The sequence below is a fragment of the Chanos chanos genome, chromosome 6 (assembly GCF_902362185.1).
Source record: "Chanos chanos chromosome 6, fChaCha1.1, whole genome shotgun sequence".
NCBI classification, from domain to species: Eukaryota; Metazoa; Chordata; class Actinopteri; order Gonorynchiformes; family Chanidae; genus Chanos; species Chanos chanos.
The window spans coordinates 14,104,558-14,126,079 of NC_044500.1; the positions used below are offsets into that span (position 1 = coordinate 14,104,558).

Genomic DNA, 21,522 nt, shown 5'->3' on the forward strand with positions numbered 1-21,522 from the left:
CAGCTGCAGGCGCGATTTCACAGGGTGGAGAGAGAGAGAGTGAGAGACGTGGGTTTGACGAAAGCTAAAGGTCAACAGAAGATTGGCGTAATCGCTGGGTCTAGGAGTTCGCTCTTTGCACGGAAAAGGTTTCCTGCGGAGGTTCTTTCATATAAAAGAGGTAGTGTGTCCTGAACAGTGACAATACTCGCCCCCACCCCACCCCTCCAAGCTGGTGCCGTAACCTGGATTCCCATTGAGGGAGCTCTCGTGAGAAATTTCCCTCCTCCATGCACTTACCCAGTGTGCAGAGAAGTACACTCCCACGTAAGAGCCCTCCAGGGCGCTGCTGTCTGTCGTCTGCCTGTTGTTCCGGAGCAGGGGTCCGGCCACAACCTCCGCAAAGGGCTTGGGGCCCCAGGGGAACTCCAGACCTTGGGGTGTGTGGGGCGGGGGTGGGGGTGGGGGTGGGCGAGGGGGGAGGGAAACAGGAGAGCCAGGGTTCTGATTACCGAGCGTGTGACATAATATCCCATTCAAAATCCACGGCACCGCTCCTGGCACAGCCATCAGATATTAAACACATGCATATGTGGCCTTTTGTCGTTCTCATATTTATAACTCAGAGAATGTAACATGCTGGCTTTTTTTTTTTTTTTTTTGTACTCATCCAATCTGTGCTTGGAAAAAGAACAGAAGCACAGATGGAGATTGCAGCAGATGCAAAATGTGGTTTTAATGTCAAGTCAGGGCACTGGGTTTTATTTCTCATATAACGCAAGTGAACACCACAAACCGAGAGTTCTCAGAGCCGCTCTACCCGTCAGTGGCTGCGAGACACTGGCCGTCTTACTGGAGCTCCTCATTAAGAAGCTAATTGTGAGTAAATGTTAGGGGGAGGGGCACATGGTTACACTTTGCGTTCTTGTTCATTGTAAAACCGCTCAGCATCTGCACACTGCAGCGCCGTGCCACACAGCTAGTTCTCTGGAAATACTCTCCGAAAACAACACCTGTAACGCAGTTCCTGGTTTGTGCTCTCTCCCTCTCTCTCTCTCACATACACACAAACAAACACACACACACACACATACACACACACACACACACACACAGATATTTACACACAAAACAGTGGGACGTGGTGAAAGAAAAGTAATTTATCTGTCTCCCTCACCAGCATTTTTGAGAATGGATGTGCATTCCATGGACCATGCAGGCAATTCTGTCATGCTGCTGAGGCTGAAAGTCATTACAGCAAAGCAGCTGAACTGATCATTTTTGGCTAATATGGTAGCTGTAATTCCCAGTCCCACGGGCGGTGTGGTGCTGTTATAGTCGCCCGTACGTTTCAGCTGACAGAGACAACTTATCAGGTTGCACAAAGAAAGGCTCTAAGGCTCTAGTTTAAGAACAGCATGTCAAAATATTGAGATTTTAGCTGCTGATGACGTCCCCTCTAACTACATGGAATGCATGTCTGTTCTTGTTGGCTGGCCGTCTGAACTCAAAAAAAAAAAAAGCTCACAGGATTATGTTTTTGTCTGATACATGGATGTAGCTACAATTAACCGAAGTATTTAAGCTTTTTCATGTGTGTGAGGGAAGAGGACTTCTGAAACCCAGAACTGCAAAGGCACAAATAGCAATACAGAAATGTACAAAACTCCCACGAAAAATTCCCCGTGTCCCAATGGGGATGCCATGGCATCTTAGTGTCAGTATGATGACAGTGGATAGATGGTTGAGGAATGAAATGGAATCCTAATCCATACCGTTCGGGTCGTCCCGGACCACCAGCAGACCATTCCGACATACCACCTTTCCTGTGGCCGCATCCACAAAAACCAGCGAGGGAATACTGGTCACCTTGTACTTGTTCCATAGTTTCATCTGCAGATAGAAAGTGTGAGAGAGAGAGAGAGAATGAGTGAGAGAGATTTAAAGAAAACAAAACATCTTGAGGTATATGAAACCAAGGAACATGGAGGACAGTCACCAGAGTACTGAGAGAGAAAGAAGAGAATTTTCTGAGCTCAGTTCATCTCTGCTTGTAGTTATCTAGGCTCAAGTCACCCCAGTCAAGTCCATTAAACTCAGTCATTTCATGGCCTTTGGCTGAACCATTAGGGATACAGTCATTACTATTTTTGTCATCTTTTGAAAAGTCCAAGCGAGGCTTCAAAAGAAGAAATAAACATGCGCGCGTGTTTAAAAGGCTTACACTCTCACTCTCTCTCTCTCTCTCTCTCTTTCTCTCTCTCTCTCACACACACACACACACTCTGATGTATGTGGGACTTGAAAATTAAGCAAGCTGACAGAGAGAAGTGAGCCAGCCATGAATTAGCTGAAGGCCAGATTCATACAGCTACTGGGCTGATTCAACTTTAAAGAGGCTGGCATCTGAGGAAACACAAGAGAAGAGAGTCTTTCCTTCCTTTTCTGTCTCTGCAAAAGCAGTGTATGAAGAAAAGACAAACAGGCGGGAAAAAAAAAACCTGAAACTTGACAAAGCCTTTTTTTTTTGCCAGGGAACCCATGAATCCTTACAACTGTGGGAGCTGTTTAAATTCGTCCTACGCTACCGAGAACAAAAACGGTAAATAATTCAGTAACGCGACGTGTGAAGTGCAGCAGGACAGACATTAATGGATGGTGGTTGGCTGTGAGAGAAAACTACAGTAACTGTATCTGACTGATGTGGAACATGTACCACATAAAATACATACAGAGATAACTATTCATTATTTATGGGACATTAGGACAAGAAATATGGACTCTACCTCCAGGAGAGATAACTTTCCTACAACTATCCTACATGGTTATATAATCTACATGTCTCCAGTGACAGGAGCACATGTTTGTACATGTTTTATAAGGAAGACCCAAGAGAGTGCTTTAGAGGAAACTACATGTAATAAAGTATTATGGGATTGAAGACTCAAACGCCACAACATTATTTCACCTATTTGATGAAAATTATGGCTTTATTTCTATGCAATCGGGAAAGAAATTGGACGTGTATGTGTGTGTGTGTGTGTGTGTGAGAGAGAGACAGAAAGAGAGTGTGTGAGAGAGTGTGTGAGAGAGTGTGTGAGAGAGCGTGTGGGAGCTCAGATGGGTTTTACAGTGACGCGGCGTGCCAGCGCCCTGTTGGCTGTCCCTCAGCCTGAAGGATCCAGTGCTGACAGACCAGTCACGTCTGTGAGCCCGTCCAACCCCCGAATCTGCAGGCCCTCCACTGGCAACCGGCTCAGCACACGCCTGTCACAAACCCTCGGCAGGACCCGTCTCACAACGAAAACAGACAAGTGCGCAAGGACGAGACGCACTACAATGGGGAACACAGAAAAATCTGCTTCTCTGTAGCGCACAAACCTTAACCCCGTTTATGTCGCAGGTCAGGGTATCGCCTCAGGGCAACGCCAAAACACTCTGTTTCGTTTCTTTTGAAAACGGTCTGGTTGTAATATAGTGCGAGATTTAAAATGCAGAGTCTGTAAGCCAAGTCTACAATACAAAGTCTAAAAATACACAGATTTATGAGCTCTAGAAAAACATATACGTATCTGTAGATCTCTGATCTTCCTAACTGTCAGACTGTGCTTTATCAGTAGCAGCTGAAACAGACAGGACCTGGAGTGAACCACACTGCAGGGATAGACACACGCACACAAAAAATGTGGGTGTCTATATTTTAGTTATTTGTTTTATTTATGTACCGACAGACACACATAAACTGTGTATATGCATAAGTGCATGTGATGTGACTCATACATACACACACACACACACACACACACACATACATATACATATGCATCTATACATATACAAATAGTGAGAGAGGAGGAGGAGAGAAGAGAGAGAGGCCTTGGAGTTGATTCAGCTTTCTTTCCAAACCAATAATTTACTGCGTTCCAGAGTTATGTCTGTTGAGTAGCTTGGCTCAAGTTCAGAGACTTGCACGGCAGTAAATCCATCCGAACGGAGATCATTGAGCAAAGAGAACGACACGACCCTTCTACGTTATCGTGAGTCTAGGGCAAAAGATGGGCGAATAATTACGCTAACTGTATCGCACAAGCTCATCATTAATCATAACTCTGATGAATGTAAGGACCTTTGGAGAGGATGAATCATAACAGGGCAAGAGAAGTTCAGTTCTGCTAATGTAATGTAAGGCAAGACCCAGGAATCGGGAACCGGGTCAGACGTGATGACTCCTTTGACACCGCAGTGACAAGCCAAAGAAAAACACTGGGCCATGAGCGGCGTAGGTCTCTGTGCAGTTTCAGTCACACAGTTCACTGGTAAGACTTGTTCAAATATTTCTGAAGAAGTAATAGATATGACAACATTTACACAGACACTCAGGGGGGAAACCTTTGCTCCTTTGGAGGGGGGGGAGTCAGCTTTTACCCACCTAGCAACATAAAAGAAAAACAGCAGTCGGCTGCCACATTGGTAACCTCGCAAACCAGACACGAAAAAAAAAAAAAAAAAAAGCAAGAAGAAGGATGATACCTATGATATTTCTGGGGAAATATACTTCATTCAGAACTTATATTTAAGAATTTGAATACGAACATTTTTTCCACCGAGCGGCACAAAGTCAGGTTTCATTTCTCCAAAAAAAACCCCCTGTCTACTTCATATCTTCAGTAAACAAACCTGTACGTTGCACAGAAGACCAGTACGGTCCAAAGATGAGATACAGGTTTGTCTAAATAAATCTACACATAAATCTACATATTCAGCTTCAGTGCTCACCTCCCTGCCCTCCCTACCCTTGAACACATCACTCTTCATTAAATCCCAAACACACCAGAGATCTCTTAATCCCCGAGGGATTAGTGCGCACCAACCCACACTCCGGCCAGAAAATCTATATTAACAATATATTACTTGGCTTCTCGCTCTGCCTCTCTCTCACATAGACAGGTCAGAGTGCAGTCTTGTTTTCTCCACAATTGGATCACACATGGATGTGGTCGGCACGGTAATGGAGGCAGAGCTAGAGGAAAACAAGAACAGGGGCGATGGAGGAGAGGGGTGAGGAGACTATGGAGAGCGAGAGACTGAGCCCATAAATCCAAACATTCAGTATGACCCTTATCTGGAACACATCTGATACAGAAAAATATTGGGGCCATAAACAGTGAGAATAATGGTAGATCATAACTAAACGAAACAAACCCTCGAACCTACAAGGGGAAACGGATCGTTTTCATAGGCTTTTTGATTGGTTTAGTATGTTAACGCCAGGACTGATGGTCTGGGGTGTGGCTTTGGGGACAGCGCCATAGTTCTCTACAGGACCCCGGCTCTCTCGCATGTCTGCGTTATTTTTCTGGAACGTTCTCAATCATATCCCTGCGGCTTCCGTTCGCTCCCTCCTCCTCCTCCCCCTCCGGCCTCCTGCAGCCTCTAGTGAGGAATGCCTGCCTGGCTTTTATGACTGTTGGCCGCTGTGGAGCGAAGCCCAGCCTGGCAAAGAGAGCCATGCTGAGAGAACTGAAGTGGAAGAAATTCCCCCAGTCATCATCCCTATTCACTGAGAGGTGTTCCTGTTCTGACTCCACACGGATCCGTTTTCACAGGGTAAGAGAACCAGAAACGTGTGCCAAAGCACCAGCCCAATTTCAGAAAACACGTCACTTCACAAGAGGACTCAAAAGCGTACAAAAAGAGTTGATGTACTTTGCCCCTGCCCCTCCTCTGCAAAGAAACAAGTACACTTTCCTCTCAAAAAAAAAAAAGAGAAGAAAAGATGAACATTAGCATGAGTATTTTTTTGGCAGATGCTGAAAAGAAATACTGTACTAGAGCTTGCTCATAGCACTTCACGTCAGCACAATAAAGATGGCATGTCCCTATTCATTCCCAAAAGTGCTCTGGTGTAGCCTAGGAGCTAACGTATCGGTTTCAGCGTAGCTGGCCTGGTGCCTATGGACACATACGCCCATACACTGTAATCCTCTTATTAACAGTCTGCATCATAATCAAGGCGAGATTCACTTCACATCAGTTAGTGGATCCGTTCCAAAGTCATGTAGCTATAACCCACCATTAACAAGCAGACAACGTTTCTTACAACCTCGTTATTCGTGTCAAATGTAATTTATTGCTATTGTGCATTCAAAGAGATTTGTTACATCAGTGGTCCGCTGTAAAGTCTGTAACGTATTCCACATTAACGGGGTGAGCCAGATCAGCAAACCAAAGGCATGTTTCTCTTTGATTTGATCTCAGGCTTGCATCTCAGCAGGAAGGGAGGGGGGTGAAGGGAAGGGGCAATGGAGGGGGGGGGTGGTGTTGGAAGGGGTGTTGGGCTGTACCCACCTCTAACAGAACAGAGTCCAACCCATTTTATGCTATTGACAGAGCCCCATTATCAGATAATAACTCAGGGAAACTCTGCAGTCATTGAAGCCAAGCTGGTGGCATGTCACATCTGTTACTGCAGATGACTGTGACCAAGGAGAGGATAATAAACTCCAAATTTTTTTTTTTTTTAATTCACTTCTTTCTCACAGTTATCCAACTAGCCAGTAAGAAGAGCTGTGACTACGACTAGTATGACCTCAGCTTGTTTCTATTGGACGACAGTTACCTTTTATTTGCTGTTTTTCTAACCAAGGGCTCTTATGGGCTTGAATTCTGACCTTGTAGAGAAAACTGTGGCCATGAAGAAGTGGAGTAAGAGCCAGGTGATGTAACTGGAGGAAAATAAAGGAGCTTAAGTGTCCATCTAGAACCGCTCAGAGCACAAAAGTACTACAGAACACCCACACCACGAAGTCTAGACGGTCTTCGGGTCTTAAACAATAGGAGAACGATTTTTCATCGAGATTGGGTTTCGGAGCCTCTCATTCATCTAAAGTGATAAATTGCATTGTATTTCATTTCGTGGTGATGGGCCAAACTCTGAGCGTGTCTCTCCCCAGAGTTCTACCGAAGTGCTGAGTACAACAGCATTTCTGGAAGGATGCCTCATTCGCCATTACTGCAGATAGAAAGCAGAACTTGGAACACTATGTGCACATGCCGTCTCACCCAATCCTGTTCACTAATGGACATTACAGGCCTCTCCCTGCTGCATTCACTTCATTATAAAACCGTCATGGCCATCAAGATCGCTATTGTGAGGGATAATCGCACTTCCAGGAAAGCGTTTCTCTCATGTTTGAAATATACACTGCTAGGTATCGCTCCCCTGCCTCTTAAATGCGGCATGTTATTGCGGTATCGCATTTATCGGCTAAAATATTCATTGGGCCGCCCATTTGGCGGTGGAGCCCTTGCACTTGCTGATATGCAGACTAAATTGCTTTTCCGTTAGAGGGCTGAGTTTCCATGGAAACCCCCCCGTAAAGACATGTCACGGAGTGCCTGGCACATTGTGGGCTCTTAGTTAATAATTCAGTGATAAATTAACGCTTTAGTGAGGAAAACAGGTGCCAGAATGTCAGGGGGCTTAGGAAAGAGAGTGGGAAAAAAAAAAAAAAAAGAAGACAGGCAGAGAGAGGACACATGAGCGAGTGAGACAGCCAGAGCCAGAAAGAGAGAGAGAGAGAGAGAGAGAGAGAGAGAGAGAGATGTTCATCCAGCCTTAGCCTGATCACACAAAAGCTGTTCTCTGAAAAGCAGGCTTAATCCAAACTTGGACTCTCGATTGCGGGGGCGCGTCACTGCAAAATTTTTTTTTATTGAGGACAGACTGCAGGCTAAAAGCTGGGACCGGGAAGAAACTAAAGAAGCAGGGGTTTAGCCACATATACGCCATTGTCTCCGAACAAATCCCGGCTGCTTCTGGGCCTCCACGGAGCGGGGGTCGGAGGTCAGTGCGGCAGGGGGTGCATTCATTCCTCCTGCTTGCTCGCCTCCCTGCCCCCACCACATGGCCACTGCTCCCAGTGCATAATGCCACGCTGTCGCACTGCTTTACATACAGCACAGACAACATATGCACTCAGCACACTCCTAGCCTCAATGCTAATTACTGCAAAGCAACAGACTCTTCACGTAAACCTCTTTCTTAGCTTATAGCCTCCGAAACAAATCTTCTTCTCGCTTACATCCAGCTGGTATAAGTTATACAGTAATGCCAAGAGTATTCAAAGTCCACGGGAGGCATTTTGCATGTAGCAAACAATAGCTGGAAGCGTATTCGCAAGGAGTCTCCAGCCTACTGGAGCGGCACAGCTGAGCAGATGTAAATAAGTTGTGTGAGTAGGTCAAGCATTTGCTGAAGACCTCTCTTTCTCCTGGTCGCTCTCATCGTGATGAGACTTGAGTAGGCTCTGGCAGGATGGATGGCAATGCCGGCATGGTGCCAAATGGACCCGGTCTGGCTTTCTGGGCACAGCAGGCCATTCAAGATTGGCACCGCGCTCTTACAATAGCTCCACTCACGGCTGGGAAAGGTGCTCTGTGGGCGCATTTTCAGCCACTGATGACGCCTGCCAAAAGTCATTCATATCATACTCCTCCCCAATGCATAAAGGTAATCCAACACTATATGGATGGGTACTGGCATGGAGTTTGAAGAAACTAGGGCCACACCTTAGGCTTCCCACCCATGCTGTCCATGTCTCTCCAGCACGAAAGCGAAAATAAACGCAAAGCTCCCGACATCGTTGAAAGTTCCTAACGGTGTTTTCACTGCTCTATCTTTCGTCCAAAAAGAACTCCTAGGCACGACACGATGATAATAAAAAACAATTCCACAAAACACAGGTTTTGATAGCGAGAAACAATATTTTGAAACTATGCTGAGATGTTTCTCTTTGCAAGGTATAAGTAGTAAATTAGAGCAACATGTTTCAGACAGGGTCTTTTTTTTTTTTTTTTTTAGTATGAGGGGGTGGGAGGCGAGCATCGAGCTCCCCGATTCTCATGACCTTCATTTGACCCTCCATTGAACTCCTACTCATGCCTGTTTTGGAGAACGGCTGGCTGCCTCATCTGGCTCCACAGATTACCATCACACCATGGTTTTTATCAATGATCAGCAATTCAATCCAACTGTAAAGATATCTTGACTAGATCCTGCAGGTAACGCAAGCAAACAAAAGGAATCCAGATGCTTGTCTCTGTCTCCAGATGCTTAGTTTTGGCTGACATTTTCCTCTGGGCAAATATATGACTATACATTTATATACATATACATATACACAACTGTGTGTGTGTGTGTGTGTGTATATATACACACACACACTCTCTCACACACACACACACACACACACACACACACACACACACACACACACACAGGGAGGGAGCAGATTATTTTAACGTGGAAGGTAGATTGCTCTGAGATAAAATACCTTAAGTGCAACATTCACAAGCCTTAAACCTTATATATTACTGTCACTTTCAGTGAATATTAGAAAAATCTCAAAAAAAAAAAGAAAAAAAAAGCTTGCAATACACTTTTTCTTCTGAATCCCATGCAAACGAACTAAAAAAAAAAAGAAAAGAAAAAGAAAAGTCAGGCTTTTGAGAATGTATTTTTAGCTTCACATTCAACTCCCTAACGGCTGAACATCTAGACTGCGTAGGCCAACTTACAATCCCCATGGCAACACAATGATGACCCTCGTAAATCTCAGCGACACGTTTAGGGCCGCCTGGCCTCAAAGACCAATATAGACCTCTAGGACTCTGTGTCTGTCTTAACTCACAGAAGACAGATTCAATATAGACACAGGCTCTATATAAAGGCCTGGGAGATGTTTCTTGGATGAGACTCTGATGTGAACTTGTTAGAGGTGACTGTTTTCATCTGTCCCAGCTGAATCAGGTTTAAATGAAATCCCATTTCGGTACAAGTCATAAAGCGTACAGGTGACAACGGCACGTTTATACTATTTCATATTTGCACTTGGACTGCTGCTGCAGAGCTGATGCTTTGAGCGGTCATGTGCTGTTTTTAAAACCCACTTTAAGACAGATGGGATTTCGCAGTGACACTTTATCTCCCTCTATTAACCTATTTCCTCCTCTCCTCCTCTCTTCTTTCACTCATTAAATGGCACATCTGTTTTCTGCTGCTGCAGGCAGTCTTGTCGATTTTAAGGCCGATGTGCATCTGGTCAGCCTACAGCTTCCCCACCACCAACACCCTCAAAGAGCCTAAGCCTCTTTTTCTCCTTTTTTCTTTTTCTTCCTTTCTTTCTTTCTTTCTTTCTTTTTTTTTTGAACAGCGGCACTGTAACACAAAATCTCACTGTAACACTGTCGTAATCTTCCGCCCCACACCTCACTCCCCCACCGCCCCCACCCCCCTCACCTAGCTCCTCAAAACCCCCTTTACTACCAAAATATGCTATTAAACCAGATAAAACATGGATTGGGCAAAAACCAAGCTGCTTACAGGCTACAGCTTTCACAGGGGAGGCCTTGGCTTATGTCCACCGCTGGTTTCCAAACACTACCAAAACTCCCAACCTCTTGACCTAATTTTGTTTCTGCTTGAAGAGAAACCTTGAAGAAACCACTGCAGGCAGAGAAATTTATGGGTGCCAGTTGCTGCTTCTTTAGAGTAGGGAGTGGCCAACAATTGTGTGCGTGTGTGTGTGTGTGTGTGTGTGTGTGTGTGTGTGTGTGTGTGTGTGTGTGTGCAAGTTGTGTGTGAGTGTGTGTGTGTGTAAGCTGTGAAGAGAAACAGCTGAGGTGTAGACTTTCAGGGTCACCCCGCCTCACAGGGCGGCTGACTGACATGACGACCCTGGCACGGTCCTGCAGGGAGGTTAAAGGTCATGCCTTTAGAACTGAACCAGGAACAACATGGCCTTGAAGCAGACACTGAGCCACTCACCTCCCAGCAACCCCTACTCCCCTCTGACCTGGCAGGCCCAGCGAGTCAAACGAAAACTTAACAAGGAAGAGCCTTTAAATAAACATCAGACAAACTAAGGCTTCAAAGACCCCCCATCTTGTCTGACTCACAGACCCATGGCCCTATGCACACGCACACGCGCACACACACACACACGCACACGCACACACACAGGGGATCTCTCTTTTTCTTTTGTCACACTCACACACTACTGATTACAGTAAAAGGAGACACACTGCGTCTCATCTGGATAGTAAGGACATTAAAAGGGGAACAGGGCATTCAGAGATTTATTTTGTGTTTACTGCTTGGCACCAGAGACTGTTTGTCTCCCAAGCTGAAGGTCAGAGGTGACATGCCCTCTGCGAGGTCAGGCTTCCTACTGCTTCTCTCAACACAGCAGGTCCACAGTCAGTGCCTCATTACCTTGGCAGCCGCAAAAATCTGACCCACGGCCTGAAATCCTGTTCTATTACAAGCCATAATCTCTCTTAAAACTGTTCTGAACACACACTGGTAATCAGGCGTAACAGAAAAAGAGGTATGGTAAAGAAATTAAGGGTCCGAGTGTGTTAACATCTTGCTGAGACGCAGGTCAAGCCGCAATTGGCATTTGTTAGATCTGAGTTTTAAAAACATTGACAAATGCAGTAAAAAAAAAGGTACAAAAAACCCCATTTCATATGGATGTTTCATGATTCTCATAGCCAACAGTGATGCAAAGGGGATACTCAGAAGTGTGGTTTTTGTCTGGCTTTCATGGCTCCAAGACCAAAGCTCCCCTCTTACAGTTCCCTCCAGAGTCCTCAGTTGACTCACTGGCCTGTTTTCCCCATAAATCAAGCTCTAGTCTCAATTCACTAAGGCTGACTGTTTCACTAGAAACCTAGAGCGATAGGCTAGGCTTTTGTTCGTTACAATACACAGCATTTCTCCTCTGACTGATAGTTACCCAACAGCAAAAGTACACAACACAGAGGAAGGAAGGGATTGATAAAAAAATGGAATGATTTAACGTTAGGCTGATCTGTCTTCGACGATAGAGTTCATTTGAGTGCACGTAGTTTAAGTACTTCAAGGTGTCTGTTGGAGGGAGAGAGAGCACACGGAGTGCCTCAAACAAGGTTGATAATCAGGATGGTCATTTGAAGCTGTCCCAAAGCCTGTAATTAACCAAGCAGGTCTAAACAGACAGCGTCCACTCTATCCTAAAGACAGCCTTTCAAAGAGAGAATAAGTACAGAGATAAGTGTGGTTGAGGACTGATAAGTAGGCTATAGTTAGGAAAGTCAAATAAGGATGGAGCTCGTCATCTCAAATTGTACACAATCTGCAATCATTTTAAAGTGTGTTAAAATGGTTTTAAAGTAGTTTTGCTCCATTCAAGAGTTAATGAAACGTGGCAGTGCGTAACAACTAGAGAGGCTACGCCATTAAATGTAAACAAATTCATCGAGAAACAAAACTGAAAAATCTGCAGCCTTGTTCCTCTGTGTTTCACTGGCCTGCTGAATGAACACTGAAACGTTTAGAAAAGAGGCAAAGGAAGGAGGGGGAGAGGAGGAAGGGGGGGGGGGGGGATTTTGAGTGCTGTCGTTGGATTCGCTCCAGAATTTCGTCCAAGAGCTGCAAGAAACTTGCACACGACTGGAGCCAGAATCGACCAGTACAGAACAGAGTGAGCTAGCATCAGCCACTCTACAACATAATGCTCCAAAATACTGAACTTCAAAAAACTTTAATGCGATGCCATTATGTGTTCCGCTGGCCGTAGGCAGTGATTAAAGTGTAAAACCATGCATGAACTCAGTCACAGTTTTACTCTGTAAACAGTTTGTGCTCCCTTGGAAAAGCTGAATATTTCAGTTAAGTGCTGGTGTGTCTGTCTGACCCACTGGGTCTAAATTCCACTTAAGGGACTGTGACTAGTGTTTTCCACTGCTTCTGATAAAGGAGTCCCGGGAGAAAGAGAGAAAGAGGGGGGGGGGCAGAAAAGAATAAAACAGAGACAAAGAATCAGAGAGAATTCAGTTCCAACCATAGTACATGCAGGTCATATGTGAAAATCAAGCCTGGAGTCTCACTGGCAAGCTCAGACCGCCTGCTAAAGTAAGCGTGTGGGGGTCACAATTCAACACGACCACAAGCAGGTGCTCATAAAACTACAACTAGACATTAAAATTATATAACAAATCATGTCAACGTAAGGCTGAGGTTAAAATGATACATACTCAGCTTGCCAGAGGAAAGTTATCAGAGACAATATGGCTCTCCACTGCAAACGCACAGCAAAACTGAGGAACTGGATTATACTTAACCTCTTAGTGACTAGGGAAGTTATTAAATGAAGCAGATGTTTTGCTGGGTTTTTTTTCATAAGCTCGGCATTCAAGACGAACGTAACACACATGACTGAGGCAGGGCTCTGTCGGTGGAGGTCATGGGCACACGCTGTGGGTTTACACTATTTATACAGGAGCAGCTGTATAAGGAGCCGACACAAAAGCCTGTGCTGTTCAGAGTCTCTCTCTCTCCCCCACCACCCTGCCTTCACTCTCAGCCCCGGTCAGAGAGCTCTCAGAGCAGCCACACGGGCAGCAGGCAGTCCTTCCCAAAGGTCTCCACCCAGCCTGCTCTACAGCTGTTCCACTGCACCGCACAAACACACTCTGTCTGAATGAGAAGATGGGGTTGGAGTGACCTCAGAGTGTAAAAAAAAAAAAAGAAGCTTATGTAAGCGTACGAGTATCTGTGTGTGTGTGTGTGTGTGTGTGTGTGTGTGTCTGTGTGGGTGTGTCTGTGTCATATCCTACGTGTGTGGAAGTCAGAGCTAGCAAAGACACTCGTATTGATATTGCTTTAAAAAAAAAAAAAAAAAAAGAGTTTCATTTTCATTCATGGAAATCTTGTGTCAACGGACAGTTTTCAGTATAAATGTTTGCAAAGAAGAAAACAACTGTGCTAGTGTGAATTAAGCAAGCAAGCGGTTTATTTATGGTGCACACATCTAATCGATGCTCTTTGACAGTCTTTGACAGTCAGGGCTTGTTTGGCCGGAGAGAGAAGATGTCAAGGCAGTCAAACTCCAGCCAAACAGGAGGCAGACAGGTAGATAAACACGTAGGTGTCTGTCTGCCCCTCAATAAATGCTTGTTTTTACCTGGAACTTGAGTGTCTTGATATCCTCTCTATTTGTAATAACATATTTGAAGCAATGTGAGGCGCTGAAGGGTCGAAAAGGGAGAAAACACAAATAGCAGGTTTTTTGGCCACGACACACCGAGTTAGAACTAAATAAATAAATAAATAAACGCATCCTACAGCTGAGAGATCTCACACCCACAGTGCCATTTGGCTGGTGTGCTGAGGCAGGATTAATGTTACAAAAAAAAAAGTTGTGTTACCGCAAATTACAGTACTGATACTCCCATCCATTGCCTGAGGACAGAGAGAGAGAGAGAGAGAGAGAGAGAGAGAGAGAGAGAGAGAGGGGAAGAGATGGCAAAGCCAGCTTAGATAGAGATCAGTGCGGTCTGTATCAGTTTGCCCTCTTTCTCATTGCTGAGGCTTCAGCGAAGAGACAAAGAGTAAGGGACATTGTGTATGAGAGCTGGGCAGCCATGCTGTTGGTACCACAAAGACCAGTCATGGTGAATTCAATAGTCTTCTGGCGATAGGGAGAGAGAAGGGGGGGGGGGGGGGGGGGTTCAGTGCATGCAGTAATGTTCAATTTGTCACGGTGTGGAAAATTGGATTGTGATTCAGCGTCGGCAGGCGGCCCGATGCAATTTTGCCAGAGACTGAAATCCTCGTAAATCAAACCATATAGAGAAGAGATGTAACCACACACACACGCACGCGCACACACACACACACACACACACGCATATACACAAAAAACCATGTACCACTTCAGCTTGGTGATACAAGCCTCATAAAACCACAGATAAAACTGAACGAATCGATCTATTTCACTCCCGAGAATCATTTCAGTAGTGAAACTGCATTCTAAACGTGTATCAAATTCCCCAACACAGAGAACAACAGGACAAAGTCCACGCTTAACACACTCTCATTGTCTTGCCTGCCAGTAAGACAAGCCTTCATGGAAAAAAAAAAAAATCTATACAAAAGAAAAAAAAAAAAAACAACAACAAAGAAAACAGATACAGATCTGTTATATCTATATCATTTATATTAACATATCAGTTCATATTGCTTCTCCATCTAAACAGTGAGTAGTGAGAACTGAGGTGTAGGAGCCATCCACGTTAAGCGCATCTAATTAAATGCTGTTCCACGTTAACAGGATTGAGTGAACTTACATTTCCTTAGCACTCCCCTCTGGCTCTTGAGTGACATTCAGGATAATACATAGGAACAGGCTCAGGATGAAATGCTTCCTACAATACACATGTCCTGTCTGACAAAAACCAAACTGACATTCGTACACACTCCAAACCTTGCTCATATTGTTCCCGGGGGTTTGAGCGACGTGTTGAGGGTGGCAGTGGGGTTGAAATCGCTCAGTAGTCAGCGGGGTGATCGCCGCAAATGAAGTTTTTGAGGAGGTTAAAACTCCCTTTGTGAGTTTAGATCTGGTTTGGAGTGGCTTTTTACGTACAAAGCTTTCAAATGTGGTTCAAACTATGTCAAATTATACTCATCGTGTTCATTTTACATCATTTCTATTCAAAAAGGTCGCCCCCCCCCCCCCCCCCTCCAGTTTCAAACTTCTCTATCATTTGCAAGGCATGTTTGTGTAATTGGAGACATCTAACACATAAAGTTACAAGATACAGCTGATAACAAAATCAGTAAAAGAAAAAAATTCTTTCTGAGATGTGTATGACACTGTCTTTGTAGAAATTATCTGCATTTGAAAAGGCCATTTTGTTTTGGACTTGTTACAGCAAACATAGCAACCTTCTCCAGAACCCTGCTTCACCATGCCAGAGCTGAAGGAGGCATGCCAGCTGGAGTCAGTACCTCACACCAGGACCCCGTCAGCAGCCAGCCAAGAAGGAGTGGTCAACCGAGCAAACAGCCTCCATGACACACGAATTAGTGGCAAGTGGAGGTCATCAGAGAGCCAACGTACACCTGGAATAAACCCTCAGCCTCACCAACCCGTCTGAGCTCTGATGGTTTTCAACACTATTTCACACAGCCCAACTATGGAAAAAAAGGCTCCTTTCTGAAACCAGAATGGATTACTTTACTTTATATTTAAGATTTCTACCGAGAGCAGCGAACTAGGGCTCAGCTGGAAACCGAGAACGTGGGCGTTTGGGGAAAAGGTCTCTAAGATATAAACGCAAGTGGAAATCCGAATTTTTTTTTTTTTGAAAACGCACAGGTCAAACAGCGACGGCTGTTTCGGCTCATATTTGTTTACATGAGAATTTGCTTGAGTTGATTTTACTGTGCGACTGACTACGATTTCCAAATCAGTTTCCTCCTATATCACCATGGGGAGGGAATGCTATTGTCAAATAATATTTACAGTTACTGACAGAAAACGTACCACAGGCAGACCACAGAACCTGGGTCTGTACTTGTGGGTGTCACTTCTGTTCACTCTCTGCTTCACATCTTTGAGAAAGAGATTCTGTCATTTCACGCTACTTAAGTCTCGTCTTGACAAACCCACACAGCCAAACTTGAAAGCTCAATCTACACCAACCTCTGAAAGCTTTACCCCAAAGCTGCATGAGTAATAGAGCTATAAACATGATATCATAATCTAGGCTTCTAGGTACACCCAATAATGCTGTAATAGACGTCGGCTTAAGGGAAAAGTACTCAAAATAGGCTTTTTACTAATTCCTCTAATCACGAGTTTGATCCCAACAGTGCTTATCTTAACCAATCGTGACAGCGCCACATCAGCACCAATGAACCGGTCCTTCAGTGCATGCTAATTTTGGAATACTCACAAGGAGAAATAACACAAAGGTATGCAACATCTCCATTTCATGTTGCATCCTCTTTATTGCATCAGCAACAGGAAAGACAGCTAAAAAGCCAGTGGTCTGATATTCTTTCCCTGCAGAGTGCGACAATGTACACTTGTGTAACTTCTCAGATGTTTCTGGGTGGTCTTGATTATTCTTGTCGAGTCGCTGATGGGCCAGTCTAGATTGGTTCAGCTCAAACTGGACTGCATAAGGGGCGCTTTGAGGGGTTTATTGTTTCAGTCAGCCATGTTTGCCCCGTCCCCCGAAACAAAAACGAGCGCCCTCCTTCCAAAAAAACACTCTCAATGTAACCATTTTTCCTTTTAATGAGCTCTCAGACAATACACGTTGCCTGACTGTTTAATTGAGAAAATAAGTCAGCGAATTACATACGCCGCACAACAAAAAACAAAAGGCGACAGCTCGATACTGTGCCGCGAGGAGGAACCACGGAGGAGACGGACAAAGAAACGTCAGTTTTTCTTCGCTGAACGGGGTTTTGCTAAATGTTCACGACATCATTTTTGTCAGGGATGATCCTCACCGCTGATTACACTTTCCCACACCAACGCTGTTCTTCTACCGGCCCCTCTCACCCCTTTCACTCCAGCAATCAGTTCTTTCCTCTCTCTTCCATTTCATTTCCTCTCCCCCCAGCCTCTTCAACGGTTCTGAATCCTTCTTTGCATCTCTATAGCTTGACATTCCTGCCACTCTGCTGGGTCTCCAATGCTTCTGGACTCACAAGACTCCATAATGACTGGAGATTCCTTGGACCTGATTGGCTAATAAAGCTTCGTTTACTATACTCACAGGCCATGAAGCATAGCATAATCAGCGCAGAGCCAATAAACCTCTAATTTCCTCTGGGACTGCACACCGTGCCCACAGTGCTCCACACAACATTAATCCCACAGCTGAGCCCAACGTGGGTTTAACAGCATTAAAAGCAGGTTTTCACAGCCAAAATCCCCCTTCTCATGTGGTTTCCGGGGTATCTTTAGTTTAAGAAAAGAGGGGAAAAAAATTCTCAAAGTTGTAATACGTCGAAAATGTGATCAAATGACTACGAAGTTACTACGACAGTCAGTTGAAGTTTTCAATGGACTGAATTCAGACAAAAAGTTCATCACCACCTGAGCTGACATCTTCAAAGCCCTCAGCCCTGATAGTTTTACACAGAGACTGAAAAGACTGGGGAAAAGATCAATTGCTATTGAAAACATGACATGGAAAGAAAGAGAGGGTCATTTTTAGTGCATGACAACCATGGCCTGAAGCACAGAACTGATGAAACCAAGCACATCTGCCACGTAGGCTAACAGCCCATCTATTTGCTTCATATCGCTGGTGGGAAAAAGTTTGTGCTCAGACGTGGTATTTGGGCGTTTTATCTGATTAATTCCAAATAGCTGCTTAATTGCTCTTGTGCTGTGTTCCATTACCCTGTGGCAAGCAGCTCACAGTCTTTTTGAAGGAGGTGGGGGGAAAGAAAAAAAAATACAAGCAGGGAATCCTGCAAACAGATCTAGGCTGCAATGTCACTGCACTAACCATTTTCCATCCCAAACACACTAATACACAGCCCGAGGAAAGTTCTAGAAGGGCAGAGTATATAAAAACAGAACAAGTGTTGCTTAGAAACAAAGAATCTCTATCTCAAACAGACCTATGCGTACATATCCAGTTGTGAACTTCCAAATCATCACGTTATGGGACGGACCTCCCGAGCCAAAAGACCCAGCCGCTGCGCTCTGCTCCTCCCACACGAGCCTAACGCCAAGACACAATCTTTTTCAAATTAAACCTGTGTCATTCAGTTCTGCCTAATCACACAAGAGCCATCCTCTTCCTTCCTGGAACCCCCCCCCCCCACCACACACACACACACCCCACACCCCCATCCCACCCTGTGCTGCCAAAAGGATTTATGATAGCGCATCACGCCAAAAAAACGAAAATGGACGTAATTAAATTATTTGCGCTTTAATAATGTACATTCCAGGAGCGGCACATGGTGCTGCCTTTGGGCTGTGCGCTGTGGGCTATTGTACGAGGTAGCAAGAGCAGTGAGCAGGGCACACAATACCCTGCTTTAAGTGTTCCCCTTACAATGGGAAAAAGCCAGGGGGCCAGGGGGTGTACTATTAACAGTAATATTCCCTACTCAAGTGAAGCTCTAAAGCAAGAGTGACGCATTTATGTGTGGTAAAGGCCTTAGAGAGTGAGAGAGTGAGAAAGAGAGTGAGTGAGTGAGTGACAGAGAGAGAGAGAGAGAGAGAGAGAGAGAGACAGAGAGCTTTGCGTGTAACAAAAGGCTATGAAAGACCTGGGAGGGGTTGGTTCCACTCATGGCAGGAAAGCTCACCGATTCCGTAAACCCAGTTTGCATCATTTCACTGCGTCACCACTTACACATCTATCTTCGGCTGCCTAGGCCAAGATCATAGCAAGCCAGAGAAAACAGGTAAAAAGCCATGTACTTACTACCCTATATCTTTTTAAAGCAATGGACATCACCATCCCACAGAGTTCCGGTAAAAGCCTTCCGATCATTTAACCAAATGGCATATCATTAAAATAGTAGCCTCTTCATTTGTTTGACTGGGCTCTCTGTTTGTTGAATGAATCATCACGCTGTAATTGCTTTGTTCGATATGAATTTCTGTTGTGCTGCTCTGTTCCCAATCTCTTGACCTCAGGCTTATTTCACTGAAGTGCCACACTGATGCTGCGTGAGGCCAAGACTTAGCATCGCAAAGCTGTGACGGTTTGGGAGAACTGCTTAACACGGCGTACACGCGAGGCTATCCAGCCACCTTACAACAGGTCCAATTTTCACTTCGCTTCCAGCGTTAACGGACCGCCAATTACTAATTGGCGGTGGTCACTAAGGCAAGAGCGATTCCCCCACCTCACCCCTCCCATCTCGTCCCCCCCCCCAGTTCCCTGTTTTGGCCCTCAAAGAACCCAGCTTTGATCTGCAATTACCCACTGTCACCAGTGATTTTTTCTGTTGTTACAAAGGCAATTTAATACATAAAAGGATAAATGGGTGAATAATTGCATTTTTAATCAAGCTGAAAACAACCATCAAACTGAAAAAAAAAAAGACTGGTGGAATAAGAGGGGATCTGACGGGGGGTGGTAAAGGGGCAAGTTTAATCCCTGACACCTGTCAAGTGGTTCACAGTGCGCGCGCACCCCCCCCCCCCACCCCCCCCACACACACACACACACACACACACACACACTTGGGTGATAAAAGACTGGAGTGCACAGAGAGTCTTAACCCCCAGCAGAGAGCCTGTGCTGAGAGTCCCCCACCCCAAGCCGAGGCCCCAGCCCAGCGGGGGCTAATCCACAGACACACAGCCTACTTCACATACACATATGGACACGAGTGGAGATGCAGCGCTCATGATCAATAATACTTCTGGTTGGATCCACCCTCAGGTCACACACACTCACACACACTTTCTCTCTCTCGCTCTCTCTCTCTCTCACACACACACGGCTTACACCAGACCTCTCATTCCTGGCAGCGTACATAACGGCATCCGTTGCTAGGAACGACACTGTCCTTATTAAGTGAGGGAGGACAGTTTGACATTACATTCTAAATAAGATTACATGTGTTCGGAATGTTGGGAAGCTAAGGGAACTAATGACATTTTGTGCTATGTTTTGTGCAATATTAATAAGCAACAACGCGTCTGATTCTAACCTTAAGTAGAGTAACAGAGCAAAAGAGCGAGAGGAACAGATTGAATGAGTGAGAGTGACAGAGTGAATCAGTGAGTACGAGGGCGAGAAAGTGAGATGCAAGTATTAAAAAAAAAAAAATCGGATGAAAAGGAGAAGCACATGACCTCTCCCTACAGAGCGAGGTTATTTTTAGGCATTCCCCTCTCCCTGAACAGCTACCCAGCACGCTCTGCTGTCTCTGTGTTTGGATAGAAATCTCCGCGTGTGCCGATATAAATCAAAGCAGCTCACCAGCCAGAGCAACTGCATGGCGCGCCCATTACATCAGACACGGGAAGCCCCAAAGCCTGGTACACACACACACACACACACACACACACACATAATGCGTAGGAGGTAACAGGCGAACTTATACGGGCATAAACGCTGGCATAGTGAGGCGGGAGTTGACCGATTCTGAACGAGCTGGCGTGGGATCTACATTTAGTACCGACAGTCCTCATTTTCCCTTGCCCCTCCACTCGCGTTGATTTCCAACATGCCTTTTGGATCAGCGAAGTGGACGCCCGACTAAATTATTCCATCCCGCACGGACTTCAATTCAAAATCCGACTGACCTTGATTCAAATGAGACCGAATTACAGACTCAAGCTACAACTTTTTACTTCAGCGCGTTTTACGGCAAACCTAAGCTGCGAAGAGCGTGAAATTAAGGTCACTCTAACCCGGTGACAAACACAGGTATCAGTGTGCGTTGACAAGGCAGCGGGATGCCTGACCAGCGGAGGAAGCTTAACATACATGTGAATGAGGGGTTGGCGCAGGAGGAGGGTAGGGGGTCTGAGAGGATTACTGGGGGGCCCAGCGCTGGAGGGGTTTATTGTCAAAGCCTGAGAAAGTGTGCAGGAATGGTGCTACGCATTCTCTTAACAGACTTCTAACAGACAGTCCACTCTATAGAGTAACAGGTTTCACTCTAGCTCCGCTCTGAGATTATTCAGTGTTAGGATCTGCTTGCTCTAAGCG

At 45.2% G+C, this 21,522-nt stretch overlaps 1 protein-coding gene across 1 annotated transcript in view; it reads right to left on the reverse strand.

The window, feature by feature from the left end:
- The window catches only part of nxn (nucleoredoxin), a 45,950-nt gene that overhangs the window by 8,709 nt on the left and 15,719 nt on the right, over positions 1 to 21,522 (reverse strand). Inside the window, exons 2-3 of the mRNA XM_030776888.1 lie at positions 1,755 to 1,872; positions 280 to 413 (exon numbers count right to left, since the gene is read on the reverse strand). Coding sequence (XP_030632748.1) covers positions 280 to 413; positions 1,755 to 1,872 — 252 coding nt within the window. The remainder of the gene's footprint in view (positions 1 to 279; positions 414 to 1,754; positions 1,873 to 21,522) is intronic.